Genomic DNA, 13,374 nt, shown 5'->3' with positions numbered 1-13,374 from the left:
AATGGGGTTCAATGTTGGCTTTTTTTCAGTGATTATCTAGTTATTCAGTCTACCAATTCTATAATCTTATCTATCTTAATCTGGTCCAGATATTCAAATCTAGCTAATCTAATTTAACTGTATATCTAAAATCTTATCTAATTTTACCTAATCTTTTCTAATTAACCATTTCTATCTTTATATCTACCTATTGTAATCTAACTATTCTACTTTAATTATATATCTAAAAATAGTATTGATTTGATTTTCTCTATAATTTTTCCTGTCTATCTAATCTATCTGCCCATTTGCAACACACTCCTCATGGTAACTGAGTGTTCCCATTATTATTATTATTATTTTATTTAGTATTTGTATTGTAATAGCACCTCACAGCCCCATTGTGCTAGGCACTGTACAAAAAGGTAAAAAAGGATGATCTGAGGCTTTTAATTATTTCCATATCAAATTAGCTCAGTTTACAAGTATAAAGGTGGTTTTCTGAACTGCTAGGAATGCAAGCTCATCCTTGCATCTGAAAGTCAAGCTGAATTCTTTCTAGCTCTCACATCAGCAACCCTAACAATTCTGCAAATGAAATTTAATTAACAATTCTGTGGATGGTGCATGAGCCAACAAAGAATCCTACTCATTCTCCTGTAGGTGTTAAGCTTCTGCAGTGCTGACAGGACTAAAAAGGAGCAAAATCTTATTTTTGTCAGTTAAGTGAATAGTTATGACTTTAAATACATACAGGGAGCAGAGCTGTTGAGTTAGAAGGTGCCAAAGCCACTTTTCAGATGATAACTTCAAGTAAAAAAAATTGAATACATTAATAGTAAACTATTCAGAATATTAGAATACTTTCAGTTTACTACCACCATACCTGCGTCCTACCTCTCACTCAGGACCTCTAATATCTTGCTGTCTATTTATATGACTGTACTTTGACAAAACAGTTAAAAGAACACTCTACAGTGCTATTTAATTCTGGCCCTTTACACATCCATCCTGTATGCTGAATGAGGAAGGGGCTGTCTCATTTTAATGCAGGGCAGGAACTTCTTGACTTAACCTGTTCTTAAAAACCTCTCAGGATGGGGATTCCACAATCTTCCTTGGAAGCCTATTCCAGCACTAACTATCTTTATTGTTAGAAAGTTTTTTCTAATATCTAACCTAAATCTCCCTTGCTGCCGATAAGCTGATTACGTTTTATCCTACCTTCAGTGGACGTGGTGAGCAATTGATCACCATCCTCTTTAAAATATCCCTTAACATATTTTAAGACTGTTATTAGGTCTCTCTCCCCCGCACCCCCCCCCCCAGTCGTCTTTTCTCAAGGCTACACATGTCCAGTTTTTTAACCTTTCCTCATACGTCAGTTTTTCTAAAGCTTTTCTCATTTTTGTTGATTTACTCTGGCTTCTCTCCAGTTTGTCCACATCCTTCTTAAAGAGTGGCACCCAAAACGAGGACACTGTATTCCAGCTGAGCCCTCACCAATGCTGAGTAGAGTGGAACAGTTACCTCCCATATCTTATAAATGACACTTCTTTTATACATCCGAGAATATTAGCCGCCTTCACAACCGCATCACATTGTTGACTCATATTCAATTTGTGATCCACTAAGAACCTCAGATCCTTTTCAGAGCACTACTGCCTAGCCAGTTATTCCCCATCTTGTATTTGTAAATTTGATTGTTCTGTCCTAAGTGTAGTACTTTACACTTATCTTTATTGGAATTCATCTTGTTGATTTCAGATCAATTCTCCAATTTGTCCAGGTTGTTTTGACTTCTAATCCTGTCCTCTAAAGTGCTTGCAACCACCCCATTTTGGCATTATCCACAAATTTTATAAGCATAATCTCTCGCTAATGAAAATATTGAATACTACTGGACCCAGGACATACTCTTGCGGGACCCCACTAGATACACCCTCCCAGAGAACCATTGATAACTACTCTTTGAGTACAGTCTTGTGGCAGAGAACCATTGATAACTACTCTTTTGAGTACAATCTTTCAATCAGTTATTGTAACAAGGCGTTCGCTTTCCCTCGCAACAAATCAGCCAGAGACCCCTTCTGAGTGGAATCACCCGTGCTTTTTATTTTCAGTGTCAGCTCCCACCACCTTCTATTTAGAGTCTGCTCCAAACCAGCAACCTGGGGGATAGCTAGCTAGCTAACTTCTCCAGCCAGCAGGGATGCACAGCCTTTGGCTCCGGCTCCGGCTCCGGCTCCTGCTCCTTCCTTCCACCCCCCCCCGCCTGCCTGCCAGCTTTATATAGCCCCCTGGCTAATAAGGCCCGCAGGTGCTTCTCTTCTAGCAATTAGGCGTGGCATACTCAGCCAGCCCCAATTAATACTTCTTAATTGGAGCTGGGCTAACAGGGGCCTGGCTCAGGACCTCCTGGCCAGCACCCTGTTACAGTTATAAACCCACTTAATAGTAATTTAACCTAGACCACATTTCCGCAGTTTGCTTATGGGAATGTTGTAGGACTGTGACAAAAGCCTCATTAAAATCAAGGCATATAATGTCTTCAGCTTTCACCTTATCCACTAGGCCAGTATCCCTGTCAAAGAAGGAAATCTGGTTGGTTAAGCATGATTTAGTTCTTGACAAATCCATGTTGGCTATTACATATTACCCTGTTATCTTCTAAGTGCTTACCAATTAATTGTTTAGTAATTTGTTCCAGTATCTTTCCAGGTATTGAAGTTAGGTTGACTGGTCTATAATTCCCTAGGTCCCCTTTGTTCCCCCTTTTAAAGACATGTGCTATGTTTGCCCTTCTCCAGTCCTTTGGGACTTCCCCCATCCTCCATGAGTTATGAAACATAATCACTAATAGTTTGGAGATTGCTTCAGCTAGTTCCTTAAATACTTTAGGGTGAATTTCATCAGACCCTGCCAACCTGAATATATCTAACTTATCTAAATAGTCTTTATCTTTCTCTATTCCGGCTTGTGTTCCGTTCTCCTTATTGTTAATATTAACTGTGTTAAGTATCTGATCATGATTAAACTTTAGTGAAGGCTGAAGCAAAATAGGTGTTAAAAACTTCAGCCTTCTTGATATCATAATTCATATGCACAATGGGGAAAAATTAAAGTTGCACTGACAACCTTAAATCTAGCTTTTTCTCACTTGTGAGTGCTTGACTTTGCAAGCTAAATAAAATGTTCTTTGAACACGGGTTTTGTGTATGTAATTATGTAGGGGGTTTTTTAAAGGAAAAAGGTAAAAACAAATTAGTATATATACACAACCCTTTATCATTAGCAGGGTGTGAACCCTAAATCTACAGCACTGTAATCTGTTAGTTGAGATACTGGATTAATTAAATTAACTGGCAGCTACTGTTTTTGTGGTAGCATGGGCCTAGCTTTAGAATATTCACGTTCAGTCTTCCAGAATTTTCTGGGGGAACACAAATGAGAGCTGTGGTGATTGTGAACGTATTATAACCTAGCAACCCTGAGTTGCCATGGGACAAAAAAAAAAAAAAAAAAAAGGCACTTCTCTAGCCTCAGGGAGTCACCTCTGCAGAATTAAAATGGAGATGATATAGCTTCTCAAAAATCGTTGCAAGAATCTATTATAATGAAAAAGTTAGGCAACCAAAATATGTCAACGCCCCTTATAATATCAACTCCCCTTATAATAGTTGATATAATAGATCAACTCCCCTTATAATAGCAACTTTCCTCCCAAAGGAACTCAAAACACTTTTCAGACTTTACATATGCAAAAAAACATTTTACTCACCACTGAAATGCATCCACTTGTAGATTGGCACTCAGTAACTATAGAAATGAACAGCAACACTTGAGTTTAATTTGAGCAAATGCTCTTTTCTTTTTCTGAAATGCTACTAGATTTATCCTTCAGAAATGAAATCTTGGCTCTGCTTCTTTTTATAGGGTGTTTTCTTTCCTTCCAGTGTAAACAATCTCCCAAATGTTAAAAAATATAGCAAGCAGGATTACACAAGTAAATATTGAAGCTTTAGATTTCATGACTGTAGTGGAGTCAGTCAACGCTTGAAATTGTCTCCTGTGTGCTCTTCCCACAGGTAGAGGTGGTTTTACATTGCAAATCTAAATACTTGTCTCTTGTTGTTTAACATTAAAAGAGCTTGAGCAGAGTTCTTTCTACTGTCTAGTTCTTCTTGGAGGAGCGTCCTTGTGGGTGCTCCACTATAAATGTCTAGACACCCTAAAGTGGAGCATCCACAGGGACAACCATCTCGAAGAACCTCAATTACCACACAAGGTAAGGAACCTTCTCTTCATTCCCTGAACCAATATTCTTTCTTCTTATCTTCAGGGCCCAATCCCACTCCCATCCAAGTAGATGGGAGTCTTTCCATTTACTTTAATGGGAGTCAGACCAGGCCCCTAATACTGTATTTATTTATTTTTTACTGAATTTATGTATATAACTTCTGAACAGAGGTAGGCAGTTGAGAATAAGAACTTGAAGGAAGTAAATAAATTGAAAGATTTTTATTGCATGAGTTTGTCCCTGAATTAATGTGTTATCAACCAAAAAAAGCATAAGCAAAGTCTGACATTATATAGGCATTGGAAAAGATATAGGGATGCTAGAGTAAAAATTATAACAGCCTTTTGAAGATCACCTAACAGACTGATTACTAGTAAAAACTTGAGCTGTACATCTGCCACAGTGCTTAGATTTTTCTCACAGATAATGAATCATCCCACACAGTTTTCCCCAGTCATCAGTATTTGGTGCCACACTACACTGTCACCCAGTGGCATATCGCATCATGGTTTTTAGATTTTAAAATAACACATTTTCTTTGTGCATGTTTCCTGCAGGAATTCCATGTGACTTGAATGTTAATGTAGCTAATAATTAATGTGGACAGTTTTATTTTGTTTTCTACAGATTGAGAAAAATTATTTCAGATTTTTTTGGAAGTCTAACTCTGCTTGTGGCGAGGTGAATGTGATCTATTATATTGCATATGGAGAGACTCAAGCACACATATAGCCTTACATTAAACCTGTTACTCTGATTTTATCTAATCTTGAATTACAGAGTTGAGCTGCTTTTTTCTCACTTAATTCATAATTACATAAGAACATAACATAAGAATGGCCATACTGGGTCAGGCCAAAGGTCCATCCAGCCCAGTATTCTGTCTACTGACAGTGGCCAATGCCAGGTGCCCCAGAGGGAGTGAACCTAACAGGTAATGATCAAGTGATCTCTCTCCTGCCATCCATCTCCACCCTCTGACAAACAGAAGCTAGGGACACCATTCCTTACCCATCCTGGCTAATAGCCATTAATGAATAATTAATTCATAATCAGTGCTGAGTTTCAGAGTAGCTGTTTTTGTATGTTTCAAAGCAGTCAAAGTAAAGTTAGTGACCCTTAAAAGTATACTGTAGACATTTCATATAGGTATTGTTTATACATTTTTTCCAGGGTATTTTTGTTGCTGTTCCGGATCTTAAAAAGGCTTTTTTGCGTAACTAAAGACTCCTTCACAATTTTGATTGTACTTTTGTGTAACCTTTGTTACATGTAAAGAGAGATTTCATTCTAACCCTTTCTGTTTTGTTTAGGGAACAGCAGTTTTACAGTCTGGAGTCTTACCAGCTCTCCCAGGTAGGAGCCCATTTAGTTGTTTGGTTTGCTAAATATTACTATTTGTAATCCCAATTTGCCAAAAAGGGTGTGTGGGGGGGTGCAAATTGAAGGCCAAATCTTGCAGTCTGCGGGATTGTTGACCATGTAAGGACACTACATTCGGGACTGAGTTTCTTTGTGGAATAGGATTCCCCCTGCTGTTGGCTATTCTAGTGCAGTCTGTATGATTTACATTTTTGTAAAATATATTAAAAATCTGTAGTGTCTTCAACTGCTGTTCAACACAAGACATGGGTTCACAAACTTGAAAAAAGTATTTAATTTAGAGGTAAGGTTGCTCAAGTGCATTTCCTACCAATACAATCAATAAGGTCGGGGTGTATGGTTAAGGCTAAGTAGCATCCAGAGTAAACTCAACTCACATGACTTCCACTCAAGCTCATTCATATTTCCAGGCAGCCGAAGACTCTTCACCTCCACAACAAGCTTCCTTTCGCTGCGCACATAGAACCATTCATAATGTACACATCCAGGTCCTCTAAATAACATTCAGATGCATAGGGCCAGAACCTCAGCTAGTGTAAATCAGTACAGCTCCATTGTGGAACTACACTGATTCACAAAAGCTGGAAAAGAAGCTACAAATCTGGCTTACAAGATTAACTATGACCTCAGGTTACTTAGGTAACGACAACGTGTTATATACTTTTGCATGGAAACTATGTCTGTCAGTAAAATATCTTACTCTCCCTAAGGTCTCTGTCTAATTTACCATATTGTTCCAGCACCTTCTCTTTCAGAGAAAGGTATAACACGATCTAATGGCTGGAAGATGAAGCTATACAAATTCAGACTGGAAATAAGGCGTAAATTTTTAAAGGTGAGATAATTAACCATTGGAACAATTTACCAAGGGTGGTGGTGGATTCTCCATCACTAAGTATTTTCAAATCAAGATTGGATGTTTTTCTAAAATACATGTTTTAGGGATTATTTTTGGGGACGTTCTATGGCTTGTGTTATGTAGGTCAGAGTAGATGATCATAATATTCCCTTTTGGCCTTGGAATCTATGAATCGTCTTGATCTCTGATAAGATTTCATTTTTATTATCTGAAAAGAGTACAGTCAATCTGGGGTATGTAGCACCCCCACCTTGTCTTTGGTGAAGACAGTTGCAAAGAAGTTGTATAGCAACTCTGCAACATCCTTATCTTCCTTAACTGCTCCCTTTACTTCCTGGTAGCCCCGGGGACCCACTGATTTTGTCCCAGGTTTCCTGCTTCTGATATACATAAAAAACAAAACAAAATTGTGTTTACATATTTGCTTTTCATTTTAAACCATCTATCCTACTTCTAAAGCTTTAACAGCTGGATTTTATGATATCACGAATAGATTGATTCTGGAATGAACAAAGCAAACACCAGAAAGTCTTCTAATGAAGATCACTTGTTATTAGGACGATTTGCATTATGTAAGGAGGAGAAACTTCATTTAGAACCATATGGCAACTCTTGTCCTTTGTTACTGCAGTACAGTCAGTGGAGTTACTCCAGATTTATACAGGTGTAACAGAAAGCAGAATTTGGATGACTGCTTCTAATTTTGTCCTCTTTCCTTCTACTACCCGTCTTCTAATATTTAGTAATGTTATCCTAAACAAATTAGAGGTCTGCTTTATGATGGAAATGTTCATAAAATAGAACAAATGAAGTTTAAACTAATTAAGGACTAAAATTCAGCAAGGCCTCTTATTTGAGGTTGCAATTTTTAGCTGCAATATTTGGGTCGCCATTATTTCAACTTGCAAAACTATAGGTTCAAATAATAGCACATAGACTACTTACTCCCTGATTTTGTGTGCAGAGGAAGTAGTTGTCTAAGTACCAGTATTTGCACCTTCAGTACTTTGCAGGAGCACAAGATGTAGGTGTAAATTTCATCTTTGAAAAGGATCACTTGATTGTGGCAACTTGCACTTTTTATCTGTGGTATATTTTCATCTGGTGAGTATTTGTATCTCTAATTGCCTGATTTGTGCCTGCTGTCAAGTAGGTAGAGGTACACGCACACAGATTTGTGCTCACAATTAATGTGCAGATTTCCTGGGAGTATGCTGAGTCAGCAAAAAGGGAGGCCACCCTTCTTGAAAAAATACATCATACTTTTTGGCTTTTTTATATATTACGCACTAGAACATTTTACTTAAGCAAATAAGCATTTTCTTACAGTGATGATACTCAGAAGTAATGGAATAATTCTAGTGCATTGCAGGAGGATATAATACAAAGGGCTGGATTGTTACTCTTGTTAGTAGTGCCTTACTCCTTGAGTAGTCACACGGAGATGAATAGGGATACTAAGGGCAGGTCTACACTACGGGGCTAAGTCGACTTAAGTTACGAAACTCCAGCTATGTGAATAACGTAGCTGGAGTCGACATACCTTAGTGGTGTCTACATTGCACTAGGTCAACAGGGGAAACCCTCTTGTCGACTTACCTTACACTTCTTGTGCCGGTGGAGTAGCAAAGTCAACGGGAGAGTGATCAGCAGTCGATTTAGCGTGTCTTCACTAGACCCGCTAAATCGACACCCTGGTGGATCGATCGTCATGCATCAATCCCCTGGTAAGTGGAGACAAGCCCTAAGAGTACTACTTAACATGAGTAATGGTGTAACAATCTAGCTCCAAGTAATTTAAAAGTCAAATAACTTCAACAGACCAAAAACAATAGTGGAATTATTAATGGGATCATAATAATATAAATGCATGTAATGAAGCTGGCAAAAGGAAGAGCATGCTGTGGTTTTGCATCTGAGTATATTTCAACATGTTATCTTTTAGCAAAGGAAATGTAATCATAATGAGAGTATAATGGCTATATCTACAGGAAATGTTTGCTCATCTAAGCAAAGCAAATCTAACAGTACATTATATAAACCCACTGATGTAGTTCAGAAGATCAAGATGTTCATGAGATGAAGAATTCTGCCATAATTTTTAAAAAAGTATGCATAAAGAAAAACCTAGTTGGGATTATAATATTTTTTGCAGCAGAGAAAGAGAGTCACACAACATTATTATAAATGTGCCACTAAGAGAAATTTCTTTGAAAATTTACTATCTTCTCCCTGTTATCCATCTGAACACAAGGAAAATGGGAAACAGATGCAAAGCTCTCTTAAAATTTACAATTAAATATCCACTTAGTGAGAAAATAGATCTTTTCTTTAAAGGGTGAGAAGATATGAAAGTCATTGACACAAGCAAAAATACATGGCAAGAATATTAATTGAAAATGGATCAATATAATTCACCATCTGACAGAAAGAAGAAGAAATCAGCAGGATAAAGAAAAGTGGGGATTTGAACGCAACTAGTGGGCAAGATATAGAATGTGTAATAAAGATCAGAAAATGCAAGAGTGGCAAAGGAAGGTAAGAACACTTCTATAAAAGTCCAAACAATCTTTTTTTTAAATTATTCCTTCATCTAACTTTTATTTTCTTAGCCTCCTTTGTGATATCTTCATCTCTTCTACTTTTTAATAACTGCATCTTTGGAATTTCTTTTTAAATTCTGTATAAGAAACCCACACAACTTCTTTCTCAGGGTCTCATCTTTATCATTCTCAGATGCTTCCTTTTAAAGTATTGTCTTTGTATTTGCAGACTCATCAAATGTAACTGAACCTGATGTGTTGCAATGCTTCGGAAAGTAATGCTATCCTGATATCTTGCTTCCTTCATCTTTAATCCAGGTCACGTTGTTATCCAATCGTATTTCAAAGAATTGTATCAGGCTTAGGGAGCCTCATTAGAGCTTGCCCACATTTCTTTATTACATATATTTTTTATCTCCGTTTTCATCCCCTGCCTTTCATTTGCTGGTGCCAAACTAAAGACCGTCTCTGACCAGGAGTTTTGAGAAAAATCACTTAATTTGAGGTAACTGATCTAATGAATTGGCCAAATAGGCCATGCACACAAAAAGCCCTGGTGCAAGATGTACACATTCACGTGTATAATTTGTGCGTGTAACTGCATGCACAATTCTGTTCCCGAACATGCAGCAACCCATTTAGTCACATGCCTGTTTCTCTGTGCATCTTAATCCTCAATTTACATAAACAATTGCCTGAACTATGCACATAAATACCTTGCACAAATGCAAAGACATCTTTGCAGTGCCGTGAAGTTCTATGTGTTCTATAAAACATTTCTCTTGCTAATCACTTCAGTTTTGAATGAACAACTGGAGTTACATGTTCAGCTACCAGTGGCATGAACACAATAGGTTAAATATTTCTCAGCTTAAAAGAAATGTGTTTAATTCTAATATCAACTCAAACATGCTGTGGAAAAAGTGTTCACAAATATGTCAGTGAATAACACATTTGTTTAAATGTCTTTCAAGAACTGCTACTAAGTGCAAAATAACCTGGTGAAATGAATAATTTAATTCTGTTTTAAAATCATGTGTTGTATCTGTCTTAAAAACTTCAGCAAGGCTGAGCAGAATGAGATGGAAGTAGACTCCCTGGAAAACTTGGTTCTGCTGGATTTGCAGGACTAAGATATCCTGAGCTCCATTATGGCATTGTGATAGTATCTATGGGAGGAGCTGGAATGGAGCTGTTCCCTGTAGGTATGTGTGCTCAAGTAAGCACGATGCCTCCAGGAGCCAGTAGTACCACCACAGAACCAGCTTTGAAGAAGGAAGTCCCTTCTGATTAGGGGAAGCTCTGCTGGCAAGTGCTTGAAAAGGACAGGCCAATAATCCCTCCACCTCCCCATCCTTTGCAACAACTAGCACCATTGGTGACTCTAGCCTTGCACAGGACCTATGTATTGGGACAAAGTTGTGGTGGCCTCACAGTTTCTACCACCACTTTTTGCACTCATAGGAGTCAGAGAGAATTTTGCCTTCATTTTTTAATTGCCTGTGCAAAATCAGGAACTTAATTAGAATCGTAGCAGATAATCCCCCCCTAAAGCAGTGAACCTGAATATAATTAGCCGTCATCATCATTAAAACTTTTCCATTTCTTGTGCATGCAGTTCCTTTTTTTCATCTTTCAAATGATAGGTATCATCTGCATCACTACAGAGCTTTCTCCACGTGACAACTTCTTTGCTTGTTATACAAAAGCTGCATAAAGCTTGACTTGGAAATGTTCTGGAGGATGAATAAAGGAATATAGGCAAAACAGTGCCATGGAATGGAATGCGCTGAAATGTCAGGATGGTAATTATGAACATGGTATCTTGGTTAAATTGTTGTTATGTAGATAAAGAACGGAAGAGAGAAACCCAAGACAGCTTAAAGTGATGTATATAACAGAGAGGGAATGGGTGCTGAAATTAAACCAAACTATCTGATAATTTAGCTCTTATGAAGAAGAAGAAGAAGCGGCTTTTTAGGAGCACATCTCTTTTACTGCAGAACTGTTCAGCCTCGTTCCCCTCTCCTGAAGCTAGTTACTGTTGTACCTTCATTGATTTCAGAGGGGTTATTCCTGACTTAGATCACTGCAAGAGAAGAATCCGCACCATGGTCACTTGGTGGCCACTGACAAGGCTGAAGGTAATTTATAATTCATGAAAGCATGGCAGGAAATATATCATCAGTCCTTGAGGTGGGGGAAAGATAAAATAGATTGTAATTTTTATTGGACCAAAAAAGGATTATATTTTGAACATTGTCCACAGTTAATATGTCATCCTTGGCAGTGATAGAGATTTTAATATAGCAGAGTTTTTATGATGAGAAATATATTAATAATAAATAGTCTTCTGTCATATGACTTACTCTTGCTTGACTGTACTGAATCTTATGAGCACACAATTAAAATTCCTTTAGAAAAAAGGAAATGAGCTCAGAAAAAGTGTAGATAAACTGGTACAGAATTTTAATCAGTTTATATATTTTATTTAAGGGCTAAATCTTGGCCTGAGTGCACATCTGAATAATGGGATCTGTGTTGGGGCAAGAAGGGAAGGAATCCTTCCTATAACACCATGGGCACTTGCAGAATCACTCAGTGGCTGCTATTTCCTCTTCAGAGTGGAAGTAGAGCCCATGGGTCCTAGTCCCTGCTCCATGGTAGGCAAAGGGTGATGGAGCTGTGACTACACAAATAAGATGCTCTAGTACTCTCCTGCCTCTATTCCTCGCCTGCCCCAGCTCCCCTAGCGCTGAGAAGCAGGGAGCCTGCAGATCTCAACTCTGTGGTGAACACAGATGCAGACTCTTGTGTGCCAGCATGGTGTGGGTGCCAGGGTTTTTCCTTTAAGGAAATCCATTCTCATGACCTTCATCGTCGGCCTACACAGATCCTGGACTTGGGGTGCATCAACATGTTTACAGCAGACACATCTAATACACGTTTGAAAATACATATGTCAAACAGTGCCCATAAGGAGAGGCACCTGAGATAGGAAACTGAAAATGCCAGCCTTAGTACCTTCCAACCTTTAAGGACAGAAGGACTGGACCCAAGAGGGTTAATCAGCATGGGGAATTTTATATTCTTTATATATCATAGGGACCCCTGCCTGGCTCTTCCTGGCACCACAAAGAATCATAAACTGTTGTGACAAAGTTCGTCCTCTACCTTGGTGGGTCCTGCGCTTATTGGCGGATTTGCTTGCCTCAGAGATTCACGGCAGCCCTCGGTTTGGCCACTCTCATGGCTCATATCTGCCGTTCACTCAGATAACCTCATCACTGGCCAGCATGGGGAAAAAGAGAAGAACCACCCACGCAGTCTCTGCTGATCCACCATGTAGGTTGGGGAACAGCCCAGAGACCTCCCCTCTGGTGGAACCCACAATCCAGGTCAACTCCTCCTGTGTCTGATCAGGAGTTGGGAGGTTTGGGGGGAACCCAGGGCCGCCCTCTACTCCGCGTTCCAGCCCAGGGCCCTGTGGATTGCAGCTGTCTAGAGTATCTCCTGGAACAGCTGTGCGACAGCTACAACTCCCTGGGCTACTTCCCCATGGCCTCCTCCCAACACCTTCTTTATCGTCACCGCAGGACCTTCCTCCTGGTGTCTGATAATGCTTGTACTCCTCAGTCCTGCAGCAGCACATCCTCTCACGCCCAGCTCCTTATGCACCTATCTCTAATTGAAGTGAGGTCCTTTTTAAACCCAGGTGCCCTGATTAGCCAGCCTGTCCTAATTGATTCTAGCAGCTTCTTCTTAATTGGCTCCAGGTGTCCTAATTAGCCTGTCTGCCAAACTGGTTCCAGCAAGTTCCTGCTTGTTCTGGAACTGCCCCTGTCATCTTACCCAGGGAAAAAGGATCTACTTAATCTGAGACTAATATATATGCCTTCTATCACGCTTCTGTAGCCATCTGGCCTGACCCTGTCACACAGTTTAGACAATATCATGACTATGGGGTGCCCTTAAAAATGTGTATGCTTTTGAAAGATTCTATCCTATCTGTAGAAATTCCCCATTATAAAGACGGGGAATATTTCAGAGTATGGCAAGATCTCTTTAGAAACAGTAGAAATGTTTGTAGATGTCTGCGGATTTGTGCACCATAGTTAAACACTATTTGTCACATAAATAAGGTGTGAAATCACTTTAAAATAGCAGAAAGATACAAGCAGGGGAGATCTTATAGATGAATTACAGCACCAGCAAGTCTTCTGATATGTTTCGATAAAAACAAACACACCTAAAGTTTCCCCCATCGTCAAACAGTCACAATGGCACAGTGCTTTGGATGCTCTATTATG

General features: G+C 39.0%; 1 protein-coding gene across 1 annotated transcript in view; it reads left to right on the top strand.

Annotated features, from left to right (window-relative positions):
* DOK7 (docking protein 7) overlaps window positions 1-13,374 on the top strand; it is a 160,207-nt gene that overhangs the window by 71,256 nt on the left and 75,577 nt on the right. The window contains exon 8 of the mRNA XM_074951771.1: window positions 5,593-5,635. Coding sequence (XP_074807872.1) covers window positions 5,593-5,635 — 43 coding nt within the window. The remainder of the gene's footprint in view (window positions 1-5,592; window positions 5,636-13,374) is intronic.

Source organism: Natator depressus, chromosome 4, assembly GCF_965152275.1.
Source record: "Natator depressus isolate rNatDep1 chromosome 4, rNatDep2.hap1, whole genome shotgun sequence".
Lineage (NCBI taxonomy): Eukaryota > Metazoa > Chordata > Testudines > Cheloniidae > Natator > Natator depressus.
This window is presented reverse-complemented; position numbering and strand designations above follow the sequence as displayed.